The sequence below is a fragment of the Haliotis cracherodii genome, unplaced genomic scaffold, assembly GCF_022045235.1.
Source record: "Haliotis cracherodii isolate W230 unplaced genomic scaffold, xgHalCrac1.p SCAF_9, whole genome shotgun sequence".
NCBI lineage: Eukaryota > Metazoa > Mollusca > Gastropoda > Lepetellida > Haliotidae > Haliotis > Haliotis cracherodii.
Genome location: NW_027266343.1, coordinates 2546483 through 2567863, shown reverse-complemented (window position 1 = coordinate 2567863; position 21381 = coordinate 2546483). Strand labels below are relative to the sequence as shown.

Here is a 21381-nt window from a genome sequence, read left to right as displayed (position 1 = left end):
AAACTTGATTTCCCATGACCTCCTTAATGACGATGAGCTGCTTCATGTTCACACCAAAGAACACAAACTTGTCATTACAGGAGAGAATAATGTCCCACATGAAGTGTTCAATGGCATCATATCCATCAGACATGACATTGCCACAACGCATGAAGAAGCTGACAACATAATTGTCCAACAAGCAATTAAAGTAGCATCAGATGGAATCCATCCAGTGACTGTTCTGTCAGATGATACCGACGTATTCCTCCTGCTGTTACATTTCTACTACAGCACATGCATTGAGTGGTTGTGATACAACAGCATCATGTTTTGGGATTGGTAAAGGAAAAGTGGTCAAGGCATTAAGGGACGGTCACTCTCTCTCACTGTTTGGAGATCCTACAGCAGATTTACCCGCAATCAATTTACAAGCAACTCAATTCATTGCAGTGTGCTATGGCAAACCAAACTGCACATCTATTACAGAAGCTCGCTTACAAGTTTGGGCAACCAAAACTGGAAGAGGCTGTACTCAAATTCCCAAGCTCTCAACTTTACCGCCAACAGATGAAGCCTTTTTGGAAAATGTGAAGCGGGCACATCTCCAAACCAGTGTGTGGAAGGCTGCGTTACAGCCAGACCCACCTGCGATGGATCCAACCCAGTTTGGGTTCCACAAAGACATTACATCCAAGTGCCTTCTTCCAGTTACTGTACATGAAAGTGTTACACTAGCACCACAATATATTTTGAAACTTGTGAAGTGCACTTGTGGCAGTGATACACCGTGTAGGACAAATCGATGTGGTTGCAGTCACGCCCAGTTACCTTGCACAGTTTTCTGCTCCTGTAGCTCCAGTGTCTGCTTCAACCCACTCACAAACCGTGTTATTGATGATGAGGAAGAAACTTAAACTTATTGTATGTATGTGAAGAAAACCTTGAGTCAATATTCATTTTTGAAAGTTCAGAATAATCAATTATCCTTAAAAAGAGTCCCGTGCTTGTTGACTTTTATAATGTTTCAACAGGCATTTTGCCAGTTATCTTGCTTATTTAAGAATCAAATTATGTTTTAAATGATACCAGTTCATTTAGAATACCATATTCTAATTAGTTGAAAGTAAAATATTAGTGATTTGCTCCAAAAGTGGTATAATATTCCATACTATTAGCAAGGAAGCGATATTTTCATGTTTTGGCGGCCATCTTGTCGGCCATCTTGAATATTTCAAAATGCCCAAAGATGACAGAGTGTCATCAGTCAGTTTCATAATCTAGAGTACATCATTAAACAAATCCAGCAATAAAAAAAACTTTATCCCCTAATTCTGGGTTGGGGGAAAATATTGATTTCTCTGCCGGACTATTATGTTATGATGGCAGGGTCTTATAAACTGTTTTACTGAAAATGACTCTGGTTTATCCTAACATAGATGTTACTTATCTCATTGTTTAATATAGTAACTCATTTCTATCAAAATGATATTTCTCAGCGACTAAGACAGGGGATCAGGTTTTATCCATGAACTCTGTGTCCTTCCTCTGTATATAGCTTGCCGGCTGGTGAGGCTGGGGACAGTGTGGGGGGGTAGCCCAGGAGAAGCACTTGTTAACAGAAACTGACACTGATGAATGTGAAAAGCGTTCTGTTCCTGCAACACAGAACTGAGGTACTTGTTTCAGACCGTTTCAATCCGCTTAAACAGCGGCTATAGGGAGCCCAAGTAGTATAAAGGGACATAACTCTGCTTGATATTAGATTGATACTGTGTTAAGTCTACTCCTTGCTTACTTATCTTGATGTTGACAAAGAATACAAATAGATAATAAGTAATTTGCACTAGATGCGAAACAAAACCCATATGTTCAATTTGACAATAACATACTAACATTTCTGTGGCCAATAAAACGTGTCCTCGGGAATTTACTGTGAAAAGAGAAAGAATAACTCATACCAACAATGACAGGATATAATTTGCTTTCACAAACTACAGTTATTAATTTCACAATGTTAGGAACATCGTCAAAAGATGGGCACTGTTAAGGCCTGTGCCCTGACCGTGGAACATCTCCATTTAATTTGTTCAAAACCAATTCATATTACACGAACAGAAACGTCAAGCTAGCTGAATTCCACATGATATGAAATCAGCATTAAAAAAAAAAGATTTAGGAGGGAGAAACGTGGTGGTGGACAAAGTGGGTTGGAAGATTACTGCACTCATACAGTGACATGAATGCATGTGTGTGTGGCTGCTTGTACTACTCCGGACTGCAGCTGATTGCCTGGTGCTAGCCCACTGAGATACCATGTGAATACCTCACTCAGACACAGTAGACTGACTCAAAGCTGACCAGGCCTTGTTTTATCTCCTAAAAGCTGAGTGCCATGCAAGGTAACATCTTTTGGCATGATGCAGACGGGGATTGAACCATTGACCTTCTGCTCAGAGAGAAGTTATTGTTATAATAATATCAATAAATATTAAGTTATTGTGTAATAAAAGCTTCATAGACTGCATGTCAGTCAAGGTATTGTTATATGATAAACATTCGGTTTTCCATTATTTAGAAAATAACAATTCACAAAAGCTACAAAATGAACACTTCATTCTTTTCCAGCGATTAATGGTGACAATAAACAGCATTTATTCAGGGAATCAATATTTCCACGCAGGTGCTATACTGCCTATTTCTATCTGGATAATATTGATGGGAAATCGTCATAGCAGTCGGACTTTTATATGCAGATACTCCATAGAGTGAAGTTGATCACAATGTGCATGCTAATGTCAAGTTGTTTAAGTGGCAGTTTCATCAGGGGACAGGCTGGCCTTGATAGAAAGACGTGTGTGCAAGGACATTACTCGAACATGTCATCGTAATATAGCTATGAATAACATGTTGTTGCAATAAGCGTTTACGAGGTCGCCTTCTGCCTTAGCAATTTTGGCTGACCTGTCCCTCTTTGGGACTCATGTGTGTATGGTACACATATCTATTGTGAGTTTTGGTATTAATAGAATTTATGTTTTTGTATTGATATGATTTCTATTTTCATATATTGATATGATTACATGTTACATGTTGGCTGCTCTCTTTATAAGCATTCAAATAGCTGTCCATCTCTCAGAAATAGAGTTAGTTTGGCCTTCGCTATTGCATCTTTTGGCTTTAGGAGATCTATGACAGATAGCAGATCTAACTGTAATTCTTGTTTTAACCTAGCCCGGGCTGGGGCGTGGTCCTTACAAGTGAGCAATGGATTCAGGTTGATTGCAAGACGAACATACCTTGTCATAGTGCTTTTTGTGACCGAGTCTGATGGCTATTTCAATTTTCCTTTCATTTGAGTATGAGTATGGCTTTTGGAGGATCTTGGGTTGAATTCTGTAGAGCCATCTGCCGATCTTACATGTAACATGTAGTAAGTGTTATATTCAATATATTTCTAAAGAGAAACCCTTGAGAATAACAGAATCTTTAATTCCATTATCCAAGAGATATTTTAGAAGAGGATGAGCATAGGCCTCTCTCTGTGTGTGTGTGTGTGTGTGTGTGTGTGTGTGTGTGTGTGTGTGATGGTTATTGTAAAGGACCTCATGTAGCCATGTTATACTACTGTTAGTGACAATGGCAACTTGTACAAGTATTTAAGATGACACGATACTAAAGACAAGAAGGGAACGCGAGGGAAATAAAACAGATAAAGGGCTACTGCTGCTATTCTAAATTGCTTCTTACTCATAATGACTGAAATGCTATGCTCAGCAATCCAGACCCGTGAAGATTCGGGGTAGAATAGGTCTTCAGCAACCCATGCTGGCTGTAAAAGGCAACTTTGCTTGTCATAAGAGGCGACTAACGGGATCGAGTAGTCAGGCTCACTGACTTGGTTGATGCGTGTCATTGATCCCAATTGCGTGGATCAATGCTCATGATATCAATCACTAGAATGTCGGGTCCAGACCTAATTTTTTACAGACCACCGTCATATACCTGGAATATTGCTGAGTGCAGCGTTAAACAACAAACAATCCAATGTGTGCGTCCAGACAGTGCTAAAATGTCTCAGCTGTTACCTGGGTGCAGTGTTGGTAATGGATCTCGCTGTCAGCTGCATCACAAGGAAGCCAGTATATTGCAGCATGCACATCCTGTATGTGTTTCTCTGTTTCTACTGATGGGTCTGACCAGGAAGTGTATCCTGGGGATCTCACGCAGGGCATAGGTTTTATGGAACAACTAGACCCATTCCATTCTCGTCCCATTCCCAGCAGCCTATACTCATCCCCTTCTCAGCTCTAGCAGTCTATACTCATCCCCTTCTAAGCTCTAGCAGCCTATACTCATCCCCTTCTCAGCTCTAGCAGCCTATACTCATCCCCTTCTCAGCTCTAGCAGCCTATACTCACCCCTTCCCTGCTCTAGCAGCCTATACTCATCCCCTTCTCAGCTCTAGCAGCCTATACTTATCCCCTTCCCAGCTCCAGCAGCCTATAATCACCCTCTCTTAAACTATCTCTTGGTTAATGGGATTAAATCATAACATACCATGCTAAATCATAACATACCATACTCAATCATAACACATCATACTCAATCATAGCACATCATACTCAATCATAACACATCATACTCAATCATAGCACATCATACTCAATCATAGCACATCATACTCAATCATAGCACTGAAGACAATAGAGTGGTCACCCTGTTCACACTGTGGCAATATGACGGAGCCATTGTCTGACACACTGCCCAACACATGACAGTGCGAACTAAGCTGTAATGTTGCAGCATGACATGCAGGCTGTCTTCGTGACACCAGGTTGCCCAGGAACAAACAAACCATGCACCATGTTCACGACAACATTTGGAGCCATCGACGCAAAACATTTGACAAAGATTATGCTGAGCTAGTGTAAACGTTCAACATCATAAGAAAGACTTGACATGTCATTTGAACAAACAGTTCCTATTTATCGAGCTTACACATTCTAGTTTCCAGGTTTCCTTGTTGATGGCCTATAAAAATGCTTTTGCAAATGCGGAAATGAGGAACATGCTGGTTGAATGTGTAGACAAGGCATGTAGAAAGGGAGAGTCGCTAATGACAGGTTTCAGATATCAGAGAGTTACAATATACGTTGTAGACAAGGCATGTAGAAAGGGAGAGTCGCTAACAGTGAGACTCGGTAACAACAACTTTTAGATATCAGAGAGTTACAATATACGTTGTAGTCAAGGCATGTAGAAAGGGAGAGTGACAATGTAAAGCAATTAACACAAATTGATAGAAAACAGCTGTTCGAATAAGATAATGTTAACTTGTGATATGTCACGTGACTTCCACTGCCTCGAAAACAGCTTGCAGCTTTTGGCTTCATAGTGGGGTATAAGGAATTTATTCTATCTCTCAGAAATTCACCTGCAGTCTGTACTGCTCGTGTCGGGGTATAAGAGATTTATTTCCCTGCTGAGAAATTCATTACTCTCCAAGGGTTACACAGTATTTGATCAAGAGCGAGTGAGTGAGTATGGTTTTACGCCGCTTTTAGCAATATTCCAGCAATATCATGGCGGGGGACAATTGGCTTCACTCATTGTACTCTTTTGGGGAATCGAACCCAGGTCTTTGGCGTGACGAGCAAATTCTTTAACCACTAGGCTAGCAAACTGCCCCCTTTGCGATAATAAGCGTCCAAGGCAAAATGTGTGTGTGTGTGTGTGCACGTGTGTGTGTGTGTGAGAGTGTGTGTCTGTCTGTGTCTGTATGTGTGTGTGTCTGTGTATGTCTCTGTGTGTGTGTGTGTGTGTGTGTGTGTGTGTGTGTGTGTGTGTGTGTGTGTGTGTGTGTGTGTGTGTGTGTGTGTGTGTGGAGAATGAGGAATGTAGACAGATACTTACAGTCCTGGATCGCCAATCTGACGCTGCCCACTCGGAATTGGGACTATGAGGACTTTTAGGGCTGAAAAGTAGAAAAAATAACTAGCATTAGAAATTGCCACAAATCCCAACAGTCAAGATATCACAAGGACGACAAGAAATTTGACATTCTAAAGGGTTTTGCAATGTTATCATTATAAGAACTAGTGGTTTCAAAAAATATTAGTTCCTATTGCTGAATAAACTTCATGACATGAGTGAATCTCTGCCAGCATGTGGCGGTTTACATTAATGTTAGTTTATTTCTAATGATAGTGCATGGGAAAAAGGAAGAAAAAAAGCAAAAACTGTTGAATAACACAAATACATAAGATGAATGCTACATTGTGACAGCAAATAAGGATGACGGATGCAGTAATTCCAACCATACTTTGCCGATACATGTACATGTCTCAGAATGAATCAAAAATATTTTGTTACATGGCAACATGTTTCCGAAATGAACTGCTGCCTTCATCATTGTGCTTAGCCGACGGGGCAAATATAAACGGTTACACTTGCAGCATGTCCCACCCGCCGGTCATACATATGGTGGGACTCTCAGTGCGGTCCTGAGACATACCATGAAAAAGAAAGCATGTTCCCATTTCCCTGGTTACCATGGTTACCTGCACCAGATGTAGGCAAATAAACTCAACCTGTCCATACCTGGTGTATGGGAAACACTAAATAATAAACTGCTGGTAACAGCAAAGTAATGCTATGGAGAAGAAATGGTTGGAATTGTTTGGAAATTGATGAAAATGACAAGAAAATCTTTCATAAACATGGTAAACAATTACTTTCCAATTATAGATATAAATGTCAAAATAGGCGGTAAAGCTGAGTCAGCACAAATCTGTCGCCATCCTGGCCATACATTGCTGGCATAGCCGAGTGGGGCAGACAAGTGTATGTAGGTGCTACACTACTTATTGTTCTTCGGGAGGTACGCCAGAGGAACTCTACAGGACAGCCAACAATGGCCCGTTTATTTTTTAACATGTTGAATGTCCTTGTATTTATTTATGCTAAAGCGACCAGTTCTTAAAGGGGAAGTGTACACGCAAAAATCACTTTCTTTCTTTTTCTAAACAAAACGCAATTTTAGAATTAGTTAGTATCTGTGTTTGAAAATATACACTCATTTTTTTCACAGTGAAAGTAGGAAGCTCACAATAGTGTGAAAGTGATATGCCGTTATGAGGCCTTCGTTTTACGAGCGAAATAGGCCTGAGTTATCCCCCTTAGATTATGACGTAATTGGTGCCAATTCAACTGGGTCCCTGTCTATTCTCAACGCAAAAGATATCAAGGACCAGTTTGCGGTAAAACAACATGGTCTACGACACACTCTGGCGCAGTGGTGACTCAGCATAACACAATTCTGGCTGGCATCTGAGATGCTAGAATCACAAAACTGTACCTACACCACGTGAAGCGGCTCTAACAAAGCATGATGACGTCATAATGTTTATCAATTGGCACCAATGACGTCATATTGCAAGGGGCATAAGCCATGGTGTTTTTGTTATGGAAATAGAACACTTGGTAAATGTGAAAAATATAAAGCGTTTTAGTGCAATAAATATGTTAATTAGATATGATGTTTTTCTATTTTTGTCTATGACACTTCTATGTTAACACTTTTAATGTGGAAAAAGTACAAGAAAAAATGGTTAATTTCCGTGTGAACTTGCCCTTTAATGCTTGTTGTTAGCACAGCACTCGGCACTATTCCAACTACATGTATATCATAGTGGCATGTGAATAATCCAATCCAGTGATTCACAGGAGCAACGATCAACATCATCAGGATCAACCAAGTCACCATGTCTGACCAACTGATCCCATCTTCCTGAGGCAAGGGCATTTACTGACTATAAAAGACCAGTTTCCACCCTTGCCGAACTAGGTTTGAATTTCTGGGCTTGTAGCGCCACCAGTGGCTATTACGAGTAATGTGCCTTCTATGTTCCTCCTATTGACCAATCAGATTCCACCTCTCATATCACTTGCATTTGCTTCAAACAAATTGGCGGCACCCAGTCAAGATGATCAGATCGAAAATCAAGATCTATCTTGAAATAAAATGGGTCAAAGTGCATCAAATCATGCGAGCACCATGATTAGAAACATGAAAGGATTGGAAATATATTTTGACGCCCAGTTGGCGATACACATGCTTACAAAACTGGCAATCGACCGATCTGCACAGCAGTTGATGAACCGGATGTCGATTTCTTGTGCGATTTTGATTGGACTATACATAGACTCATAAATTCAGGCAAAATATAACTCCATAATTCCAGTCTAGCTCGGAAAGGGTGGGAATTGGACTTTTACAGTCAGTTAACTCACTTGCCTCGGGAAGATGATCTGAACCATTTAATGGCCTCTTTTGACCAGCATAGGTTGCTGGGGATGAATTCTAACCCAGAATTAGAACAAAGAGCAGGTTGGGGTATGTGTGACCTCATCAGATCAATATGGAGCCATGTGGTGACCTGTGGCCAGCTGACCTGTCAATGACCTGATGTATATATCCCCTCCTGCCTCCGGAAATACATACATCTCGTCCATCAAGCTGGCAAACACACAATGTCACAATGGTCACAAACACCTACACATTGGAATTGTGCTACCTTAGATTCTACATGTCAGTCAAAGAAGGGTGAGTGACATTACCGATTTACTAAGATTGTGCACCACAAACTTTCTTTCATAATCCTAAGATCATACTAAGAACACCAAAACTTCAATTATTTTCATTTTCACCAATATTCATATCCCCCAAAACTTCCTCTTTATCAAGGTGATGCATTTATAAAACAAAATGGTGTAGTGAATAATGCCAAATGGACACTTTAATAATCATGGACAGTCTATAATTGACAAGCCACGCCTCAAACAGTGTCATAAAACAAGGCACTACAGCAACGCCCAACACTGTCTGGCATACTGACACCCACATGTTGAATCTGGCTGAGGTCAGCATTGATTCTGGATGCTGTCAGACTGGTCATTCATGCAGTAAGCCCCTTTGTACAGATACCTACACCATGTTAATGACCTGTCCTATCTGTCCCATCACAGCTACAAGTGGCACGCCTCGCCTCCCGTAATGAGCCAAGCAGACCCACTCAAGTACAGCACTGCAGCTCCTGCCAGAGCGAACCCAGAGACTAACACCAAGTCTACAACGGTCTATGAAACATTTCCTTAAAATAATTTAAAAAAATTGTCAATAGAACCTTTCCTCCTTTGCTGTTTTTGTGTGGAATCAAGGAAACTATAACTGGTTTATTTTGATCTAGACTTGCCTAGGCTTTTGGGAAAATACACACATGAATAAAATATATAGTCCACAGTCATGGTGCACGACTACAAACCGAGACAAGTGCATAACTACAATGCCTGCCAGAGAACTCACAGTCGATGAATCACAGTTTGGCTTCTACCACTGCAGAGGAAAGAGGAGGACTCTTGCCTTCTGGGTGAATTCACAACTTTTGCAACATTGTAAAACAGGCCACAATACAGACATTTCATTGTTGTTTACCGTCACACTCATCAACATTTCAGCCATGAGTTGGGTCCACACAATCCAGTGATTGATGTTATGAGCAACATCCTCACCATTGAGGTATAATCACTTGTTATGGCCTCTTATGACCAGTATATGTTGCTGGGGACGAATTCTAACCTAAATCCTCTTGGGGTTTCAGTGAGTAAGTGAGTATGGTTTGATGCCGCTTTTAGCAATATTCCAGCTATATCACGGCGGGGGACACCAGAAATGGCCTTCACACACTGTACCCATGTCGGGAATCAAACCCGGGTCTTCGGCGTGACAAGCGAACGCTTTAACCACTAGGCTACCCGACCACCCCCCTTGGGGTTTACCTGTTCATAGGTGAGTCAACAATACAAAGTACTCATTTCAGTGACTAGTCCTGGATGACAGAAACATTCCAAGATACAGGATTCACCTGCAATGTTAACATGTATATATAGATGTAGGAGTTGGGACAAAGAGCAATTTGGGTGTGACCTCATCAGATCAATATGGAGCCAGGTGGTGACCTGTGGCCAGCTGACCTGTCAATGACCTGATGTATATACCCTCTCCTGCCTCCGGAAATACATACATCACGTCCATCACACAATGTGACAGTGGACACCAACACATACATACACATACAGCTATTTCATATAGAGAGTACTTATGGTAGTCCAACATGATCATGGTCCCACATATAGAGTTGCATATTAGCCTCAAACAATTATATTTCCATGAAGGAATCTTGAGTGTTAAGGAACCTTCAATTATTTTAAATTTCAGTGAACTGAAAAGGGGATGAGTATGGGCTGCTAGGGATGAGAAGGGGCGTAAAAGGAAAAGGGGTGATTATCATACCTCGATGATGACATCTCATTTCTTCACGTGATCTTGATAAAATATAATGTATCCTCCCTGGGAGGGTAATAAATTTCTGAGGAGGAGAGTAAATCCCTTATACCCCGCCATGAAGAACACAGGCTGCACATGCATTACTGAGCGGGAGAATATACCCCACCATGAACAAGACAGGCTGCACATGGATTTCTGAGAAGGAGAATAAATCCTTTATTCCCCGCTGCGAGGCAAATGAGCTGCACCTTGGTTAATGAACTATTCTAACAACCCACCATATCTACGACTTGTTCTGGTCTGCTTCAAAATAACTCCACAGATGCAGTTATAGCAGAGACCACATATCGGCATATGGTCTCTGGTTACAGGTTGATGGGTGTGTTTATGTGTTCTCAGGGGCTGTAATTCGGTTTCAAAACTACAGCAAGGAAACATTCTAAGGCTATTTCTTTCCATTACAAATATGCAGAATATTTTCAACACCACTTTGCAAATGTTGCTGAGATTTCTATTGCCCAGTGTTTACATTGCCAGGGATAATTGAACACTATCAGGATTAGGTCCCCATGGAAATATGGTGTCTGCTGCATGGCGTCTGCTGCATAGCGCCTTGGCAGCTAAGCCTGATTGTAGCTGCTACTCGTATCATAATCTATCATAGATACAAGTCTGTTCTCCATTTATATGTCCCTGCATATACCTTCTGAATATCAAGTATACCAACAAATAGTCTCTAAAACCTGTCCAAATAGTTTCACGGTGTCAGAACCAGGACTTATCTAGGGCTGACCAGATGCTGAGATGCATCACCATTGGAGCAAATGTCATTAAAATTCCTAAATTGGAGTAAAAATCCTTCTCATTCATATTAGCCTAGTTATCCCAGATGACTTGGCCTTGAAGACACTTGTACTTGACAAGGAAAATGTGGCCAATACACATCATAAAGGGGCTTTAACGCTAAGCTGTAGAATATAGCATTGACGCAACGCTGAGAATACATTTGTGAAATACCTTTGCACTTAAGAAAAACTACTTAAGAAAAAATAATCAGCAAAATTATAAAAAAAATCCCAACTTGTCTGTTAAGGTCACTTTAAAGTTTCGAAATCGAAATCGCGCTCCAAAATGATCCCTGCCCTACACAAGTGTGATGTCTAAACACTTGGCATTTCCGTAGTTTGTAGTCGTAATGTCCTTTCCTTTCCCAAGCATGACGCGACCTTTACAAAGGTCAAGAGCAGATCCACATCAAGGGACACAACACAACAAATTTGTGGTGCTAGCTAGCTTAACTGCTTTGAACCAGCTTTCTAAATAGTTCCGTCCAACTGCATCAACTGGTCAATCAAGCAGAAAACAATGTCAATATTTGACAATGGACCTAATTTGACCAGCAGCCAGCTGGCCTGAATACACCTCTATGAAGGCTGGACTTATCTTGTTTGACATGTTTAAGAGCGGTATAAACATAGGCTCATTTGAAGACCATTGTGATTGATCCCTTTTCACAGAAATCATCATTTGTTTAACCATTTTAATCCAATGACATCAAACATGTCAAAGCTAATAAAAAAAGAGTCATCAGATGACAAATCCCCACCCCCTCCAACCCTCCCCCCACCTTAGCAAAAGTTACGTCTTCAGCCCTTGGTTAATACATGTACCAAGTTTGGATGAAAATATTTCAGTTTTCAAGTTATGCTCCGGAAACTAAATACGAACGAACGGACGGACGGACAGTCCAGATGAAGACTATAACCCTGCATTGTATTGTAAAAAAAATGATTTAATATGCTACATGTGCTAAGGTACTGTAACTTTTTAAGAAATTTATATTTCTTGAAGTAAAAAAACATGATGTCTGATAAACGCTAAACATTACAAAAAACTAAAAAAACAAACTAAAACAAACATAAGAATCTTGCACACCATCATCTACACTGAAATGACAAATGTTGAACTCAGCACATCAGTGTAGTTAGTGTATGAGCTACCATGGTAACAGCAGACAATAAGTGTTTTTCACTCAGTGAAAAAGGTAATAAAGTGCCGCTTAATGACCCAATATTAATTAAAACCAAGATGGACACCTGTGCAAAATCAACAAGGTCAAGCCTGAGTCAGGATGACACAACGACCCTGTGGTTCATGCTATATACATGGGATTCATCAATTGTCCAGCTCCGTGTGGTCAAGAATGTGTCAGGCTTGTTGCCACTGAGCTCCACCAGGCTGGGAATTGTCAGGGGTCCTTGCTTACAATAGCCTAATGGGCCTCAATGGCTGGTGGGGCATGTGGCTGGATTTCTTGAATGGACATGCAAAGCCCTTCTTGTATACTTTACAGGGTTCACATAGTTGCGCCTGTCCAAAAGGGAGGGTGGGGTGTTGCTGGGTCGTAATACTGTTCGGAGGGCCTTGGTAGGTTTTTCTAAGTATGAGTGAGTGAGTTTGGTTTCACGCCGCTTTTAGCAATATTCCAGCAATATCAGGGCAGGAGATACCAGAAATGGGCTTTACACATTGGACCCATCCAAGTATGAAGACAATGACGAAATAAGAACATGAAGAAGCTACTGCTATCTTCAATTTAATCATGTGGAATGGATATCAAACATATTTTCAAATTATTCAGGGCAATTGAATCCCATTTAAGGCATGCCACAGATATACCAATTCAGCCGCAAGGCTTTCTAGCTTTCTAGTCAGAATTTTGGATCAGAGGTCATACAAGGGCAAAAAGAATAAACCAAGATATTACAGCATTTTCTACACAATCAACAAACGATTGACATCCTCATAGCATCTTCATTACGTTTGATAGCGAGAGTAACATGCAGAAACGTTTTTTGAGTTATGGGCACAATTGACGTTTTCAACATGGCTGCCATCTTTAACCTTAGGCCAAGCTGACACTCTGGCAACAGGCTATACACAGCAACGTCAAGAGAATATACAATTCAATATCAGGCAATAACATTGCTATTTAACTCTAATTAATCTACACTGCATGATTTTGTGTATAATGCACAAGCCCACCTCCTGTCTTGTTAATTGCAGAAAGCAGTTATTCTTGCAGTTTCAACCCAATTTGCAAAAACAGCTTCGTAACTCGTGAAGCCAGCATGGCCAAGCAAGCTTATCATCGTGTTTATCTGTTGTTTATTACTGCACACAGCAGTATTCCTAGCAATATGACGGCAGCCTGTAAGTAATGAAATCAAAATCAGACAATCCAGTGATTGATATTAGGAGCAACAATCCACACACTCGGGATATGCTGACATGCTATCAACCAATTCCCTGTCTGACCATCTGATCCAGTGACGATCCACACACTCAGGATACGCTGACACCCTATCAACCGTTTCCTAGTCTGACCATCTGATCACATTAATCGCCTTTTACGACATTCATTGTCGCCTTTTACGACAAGCAGGGGTTGCTGAGGACCTATTCTACACCGGATCTTCATGGGTCGATTCTTCACTTCAGCATGATAGGCTTACATTGACAATGTGAAGATGAAGTAGAATGAAATTTTAGAAATGGTGTCATGTTTATAACCCAACTGGAAATATTTCAAGGAGTTTTAGAGACATCATTGTTGGGCCTTCAGTTCAGGTGAGCTAACAACACTTCCTGATTGTAGCAACTGCCAATAACATATCATAACATTTCTTGTTATTTCTGAAAGGTGGTATTGATTTGAAAATACATAACATGCATATCGCACAAGTTTCATCACTTTGTCTTTGCAACTTGACATTTTATGAATACTTGATATTCTTTTTAAATTCATCACGGTCATAAAGAGGTAAAGAGGCTTGACTAAAGGACCAGTTAAAAATATCCATGTTTGATAGAATAGTGTGTATGTACATTCGTGATGGGCGTGTGTGGTGGGTGTGGGGTTGCAGGTGTGTGTGAAGGTGAAAGGCCCGGCAAGTATTCCATTTAGCAAATCAACTTACCTAATTTCTCCATGTTTCATATTGTAACTGAACTTAAATACATCCAGACTTTCCCCGAGCTAGGGTTTTATTGTTGCTGTGATAAGTTCATCTAATGCAGTGCATCAGTTAGAAGGGCAGATTAGTTCAATAAAAACCTTTCAAATGATTTTCAACACCTAGCAAATAAACTTCAATCGATAAACATCCAAAAGAGCAGAGTTAAACACAAGAATATAGACAAAAGAGGCCACTAAACTCAGGAATTCAACATTTCCAGAAGACAGCTCATTGGGTTTGGGTTTCTTTTGGGAGGAGGAGGTTGACGTATCAAAACTTTTGAATTTATCAACAATTTTAAACTGGTCCCTATGGTTTTCCAACAACTTCCTGTGTACCTACCTGCCCCTGGCTGAGGACTCCTTGCTGTTTGGGCGTGAGGGTGTGCGGGATTCTCTCTGGGCTTCAATCAGGAGCTTCTCCAGGTTGCCATTATATACTGAGGGCACGGGCTCACCAGCAGCCATAGCCTGGTTCTGCAGCTCCACCCACGAGTCTGAAACAGCAAGGTCAAGGTCACTCCAACATCTCCAGCTCATGTAGAACTACCACAAGTTTCCCTTTACCCTTGAAATTTGCCTACATTAAAGGGGTTCCATGGAAAAACAAGCTTGAAACATTCGCCTTCATTGTAACAGCTTATTTCCCAATGGAAGGCATAGGTTACCCACATGCCTAAGGTGCCACAATTTGCTATACAGAATTGTCTCCCTTAGGTGTGCCAGGAAACTATGTTCTTCATGTTCTTAGTTGCATAGCCAATCATTGATTCATCCTGATTGTTTTTACGTTTGTCAGCACCACACTCATGCTTGTGGGTTTCACCAGTGACTACACAGGCACAATGTATAAGCCCATTTCTGGCGTTCTTTGTCATGCTATATTCCTAAAAGCTGATAATGTTAATATTCTCATTCACTCACTCACTCTCTCACTCCACACTATGGTAATACTTTTATTCATTGTATCCCTGCAGCAGATATGACTGCTGCTTTGCAAGCATTAGACTGATGAAGAAAGTGCTGGCAACACGTCTGCATACCAGTGGCAGTATGTATAAGACCCGTGAAGATCCAGGGAAGAATAGATCTTCATCAACCCATGCTTGCCGTAAAAGGCGACTATGCTTATCGTAAGAGGCGACTAACGGGATTGGGTGGTCAGACTTGCTGACTTGGTTGATGCATCATCGATCCCCATCTCATGTCAATTACTGGATTGTCTGGTCCAGACTTGATTATTTACAGACCGCCGTCATAAAGCTGGAATATTGCTAAGAGTGGTGTTAAACAACAAACAAACGGTATAACAAGTGCTGGTACTGGCCACTGAAGAAGGGACTGCCTCCGTGGTCTAGTGGTAGAGCGTCCACCTGGAGAGCCGAAGGATCCCCTGGCCGTGTCATACCAATAGAGATTAAAAGATGGCTTTTGTTGTTACACTGTTGGCGCTCGGCATTGAGGGGCCAATACAAGGACAGGTTGTCTCAGAGTCAGTATACTGAGTGGGGTCTTCATGTTAAACTGCGTCATGGCATCTCAGTGGTCCAGACTAGTACAAGCAGCCATACACCCAGTTGCATGCATGTGCAATAATCTTGGATGCAACGTTAAACCCCAATTCACCTCACTAACAGGACGAGGGGAAGGATGACAATGCAAGCAGGACGGCAGTGATAAGGACAAAGAAAATGGGGAAACGTCTTCCATTTCCTGGACTGCTGAACTACTGCCTGTCCCTGGACAAGACATCATGCTGAAGTACACAATCTGATACCTACCACTTACATGCAAATTAGGTCAACCTTCTGCTTAAAAATAAAACATTTAAGCCTTAAATGAGCTACTACTATACTTGGAACTATTTGCATTATTGCTTACAAATAATTGCCTGTAACATGTCCATTGTTGCCCTATTATTACTGAAGCTTCAATAATACCACTTACTGAAATGTAACTTATGAAAACATTCTGGTACAAACTTGCTGAAACATGTTAAAATCTGAATGTTTTTGCAAATATACATGAAGTGAGACAATTTAACATAAAATTATACAACATTTAAAAGGGATTGTGTCTCAGTAATTTTCACATCGCTTCAGCTGTTTGTTTCTCAGGACACATTTTGAAGTAAGCATGGTGTCAAAACTGTAATGAATGCTTGTTGCTAGGGAAATGTGATCTTGAGGAATTTCTTTTCCTCTTTCATTGACATGCCTCACACAGATAAATCGGTCAATTCTTTCTGTGTACTTTGTGTACTTGCATGTCATGTGTACTAGGATGGATGCCAGTAGTGCAAGGACAAGTGTTCATGTTTTTCTTGGGTGTTTATGCTGCACGTGTGTGTGTGCATGCGTGCGTGCGTCTGCTTGTACTAGACCTGTCTAATGCTGATTTTATAGTACTAACCCACTGAGATACCATCCTACAATACTGGGCAGGAGCCCTTCTCTGTAACAGGGAAGTTTGGAATATATCATGAATTCAACAAAAATTTACCGGTACGCAAACATGATGTGCTACAGAGATGACAGAGTTGAAATCTACCTGTAGACAAGGAAACCTCCTGAGGTGTACTGGTCTAGGACTAAAGGACTCCTTATCATTCCCAATCTCATCAAAATCTGATATTTTACTCTGATACGATACCTCTCTGCGTAAAGATCGGAGGACATGCCGTAGATGGCTAATTTCAAACACTCATCAGTGTAATCAACGGTAACAATGGTAGGTTCAAAGGATGCAAATTAGCACTTACTAGGCCCACTAATCATATCAGTATGTCTTGTGTGAAAGGTATACTAAATACTTACTGCTAATGGCTTGTAGAATTCAGGCACTTTGTCGGGGCATTCATCCCCATTCATACTCAAGCTAATAAAGATTGCAGGTTAATTTGCTTCCCTGGGAAACATTACTTGTTATTTATGTCTGAGGGTGGAATAAATAGCCATGTAATATAGGTAATCTTCAAATTGTTACTTCATCCAAAAACATGTCACATCGCCATCTTAATCAATATTTAAATACTTCATGTTCAAAACTGACAAAAATATTCCGCAAACATGGCAAAAACCAGTGTTGAAATCCTATTTTCTTTCAATCAACATTTTCTATTACCACCATTACCTTAAAAACTAACAAGGTAAAAGTTACTGAATCATGTGAATTGGTGCTTACATAGTGAAACATGTAAAACAGCACGAGTGCAAACACAATAGTGTATATTACTGCTTGTCATCCTTGTTGTTTGAAGCATGGGAGTCGGTGGCACTGGGCCAAGCACTGGGTGTGAAAGCCTCCCTCCACTGGAGCAGGCTAAGCTGAGAAGATCGGTTGGGTGTGACACACAGATTAAGGGACCTCATGATCAGTATTATCTCAATGACATGACAAGAAACAGTCGTGTACAGTGGAGCATACACAGTGAGTGAGTGAGTGAGTGAGTGAGTGAGTGAGTGAGTTAGGTTTAACGCCGCTTTTAACAGTATTCCAGTTACATCGCGGCGTGTCAGCTTAATGTGGGAGGAAAGCCCGAAGTGATGCAGGTCTCAGACGTTTACCACTTCGGTAAAATCCATGAGCACTAGTATGAAAAAAAATAATAGATAAAAAAAAATCCAAATGGAGCCAAGAACAATACTTAATATCTAGACTTGCCAAATCCTTCTAGACTTGAGATGGATTCAGTTATTAATTTATTCTCTATGGTCTGGGAGACACACTAACGTCCTTCCTTTGTGCATGCTTCATGATAAAATGGGCACTATTCACGTGTATGTCTACACTGATGGCATGTGACCTGTCATGCAGAGAATGTACTGCTGATGTACAGACAGAGACAAATATGACATACTGACCGTTATGTACTCACGATACATGACAGGAATACTGGTAGACATTCATCACCAAATGTAAAATTTACATTAGCAACAGATTGCATGTTGTAAATTTGATGTGGTAACTGAAATTTGTAATAGTATATATATTTCATATTTATCCCGATGGATATAAATCCTGATAAACAGACCAAACTGAATATTTGATTTCCATGAAAACTAGGAATGTATGCTGACACACTTTGAAAGCTGTATTGCTGGTGTCTTCAACGACCTCATAGATCAATATTCAGTAATACGCAACTCCAGCATAAGCTGTTTTAGTTGAACCAAAGGAAACTGTGGTGATCCACAACGCCCCCGTGGAGAATCGAACCTAGGACTTCAGTATGACGCTTTATCCAAGGGGCTACCCCACTCGCCTTCTATGTCAATAATAGTCAATCATACCTACTGACAGCAGGAAGACTTCTGCCTGTATCCCCTCTCAAAAATATATATGTAATTAAAACGATTGAGCGGCAATGCATACCTATTTAACTTTTGGAGGGGGATATGGGCGGAAGTCTTTCCCTGACAGATACGTTCATGTCATCACAACATACACTTGTCCTAAATAAATAAATAAATAAATAAATAAATAAATAAATAAATAAATAAATAAATAAATAAATAAATAAATAAATAAATAAATAAATAAATCACATACCAAACATAAAGAAATTTCCTTTTGGCAAAACAAACCCTATTACTTGTATTAGCACTTTCCTGTATTCCTGAACCCATTTATCCACTGCACATTTCAATAAATGCCAGTGGTCCCACAAATCAATGAACATATTGAGTCAGAAATACATTCCCATGGAATTCTGCTGCGCATATAGGTAGGTCACCTACATTGTCCAGTCAGACCTATATATTTACAGCACTGACCTGATACTCAGCCTGGCTAGAAGCAGGCCAAGGCCAAGTATCTGGGACAATATTATAAGACGGCTGGTGTTTAGCAACCGATAACAGGTGCTTTGTGCCAGGTCTTTGTCTGCTTCGGCTCTTATTGACAAGAACTGAAACTTCTTACAAGATCAAACCCATCTTACACCATCTGACACCAACTTCATCTTTCACATATCATTGTCTGAGCAGTATACTTGGTAAAAGCATATTTTCATAAAACTGACAAGCACAAGTGACCAAGCAATGGCATACTGTACATACAAACTTGATTAACTGACATTTGTGTGCCACTGAATACAAAAAGATATTTAGTTTAGATTCTACTGAATATGCTGAAGGTGACAATCCACAAGATCTATCATCAGTGATCATACTACATTTCATGACATAGTACCTGGTATCATTGCTGGAGAGGAAAAACGTACTTATCACTGCTTCAACATGTTCAAGACATAATTTTGCTTTAAACCAAGGAAACAATCATTTCTGTAACCATGGTAACATATTTGTTTCAGGACATCAATCATCCAGCATGCCCGGCAAACATTATTTTCTGGAGTAAATGGTTATTATATATTTTAAAGTCCAACATTTTTCAGAGCAATAGTAATTTGATTTTCATTGTGAGCAATTTCTGCAAAATGACTGAAAAGTTTTGATATATCTATGACAAAAGCAACATACATTCTCCTTGATCTCAGACCATCTGTCCATATTGCTACTTATAACATGCTTTACACATGGTCAACATATTGAATGGGATTTTTATTTCAAGTTTTGACATATTTCTATTCTATTTAGCAAGTTAACCCCAGCACTTAAACAAAATACAGTCAAACACTGTTGCATCAAAGTTGAAGGGGCCTACGACAATATTTCAAGTTACACGAGTTTCGACATAACCGAAAATTCTAAATAAAGAAGGAATACACAGGGACCATAATTTTGCTTCGAGACAACTATAAGTTGACACATCCGTGTTTGACTCCATCTGAAAATACCAACTCAAGTCTACAATTCAGTTACAAGTCTAGATTTCACAAGTATCAGAAACTGAAGAGATTCTCAGGACCTTTTCTTAAAACATGTTGAAAGCCAACCGTTAAAAGACAATCGTAAAAAGACAGTTGTAAAACAATTCCTTTAGAGTGGCGACATCATGGTTTGAAACTCTTGCACTAGTTAATCGTCTTAAACAGGTTCAGCAATCGGTGATCTAGTTCAGGCAGATTACATTAGTGACTGTATTGTAACTTTTAATTGTGAACACATCAGATTGTTATATTAATATTCATAGCCTCATAAACAAAATTGCATATGCTTTAAACAAGGATAAGGAATACTGGTTTGCACATTTTTTAATTTTAAACAGACGAACCGGTTACTTGAGTTATTGCAAAGGGTTTATTTTCCAGATTAAATGTCTACACCATCATTTTAAAAATAAACGCTTGCTATGCATGAACCCAAATGAATAGCCTAAACCTAACCAGCACTGTTCATGAACACAAGATGATCTCACAGATTTTTCAAAACAAACGCGTCACCATAACCACCCGATCATGTGTTTGTTTACATGAAGCCAAGAGACAGAAGTGGTACCACGCACACCTTCTAACCCAAGTCAGTCTATTAATGTAGCTTAAACACTGTTGTATCCACAGCGTGCTCCTGTTGGCAACAGTCACAATATTGTTGTGATACCAGTGACTGACACCACACACCAGTTAACACTGTAGGTCACAAAGCAGGAACAGAAGGAGTGGACATTGTATTGTTTGCACTCAAACATTGCATCACAATTAATCTTAGATGGCCGACTTTTGTTTTTACTGGTAATATTGTTCTCAACAGAAACCTTAAAACAGAGGTGTGGTGATTAATCGCAACCTTGAAACATTTAAAAACATCCCAGTCTGAGTGTCTGCATAACAGGAAACCTTGTCAAAGAGGCCATGTATATGATTAGATTGGTAATTATCCCACGAAAACCTAGTTATTGGGGTCAGCTTAATGCTGCAATATTCCAACTATATGGCAGCCTGAAAATACCCAAATCTTGACCCGACATCTGGTGATTGATATTATGAACAACGATCCCAGCATTCAGGATATGATGACCAAGTCGCTGCCTGACCCCCTGATTCATTAAGCAGACTCTTACAACAGCACAGGTTGCTGGAGTCCAAGTGCAGCCTGACACCCAATGGGTGCCCAATTAAGTCACTTCTTATGAC

At 40.2% G+C, this 21381-nt stretch overlaps 1 protein-coding gene across 1 annotated transcript in view; it reads right to left on the bottom strand.

The window, feature by feature from the left end:
- Positions 1 to 21381, bottom strand: part of LOC139452159 (BCL2/adenovirus E1B 19 kDa protein-interacting protein 3-like) — a 42258-nt gene that overhangs the window by 14456 nt on the left and 6421 nt on the right. The window contains exons 2-3 of the mRNA XM_071233507.1: positions 14689 to 14842; positions 5896 to 5956 (exon numbers count right to left, since the gene is read on the bottom strand). Of these exons, the coding sequence (XP_071089608.1) occupies positions 5896 to 5956; positions 14689 to 14842 (215 nt within the window). The remainder of the gene's footprint in view (positions 1 to 5895; positions 5957 to 14688; positions 14843 to 21381) is intronic.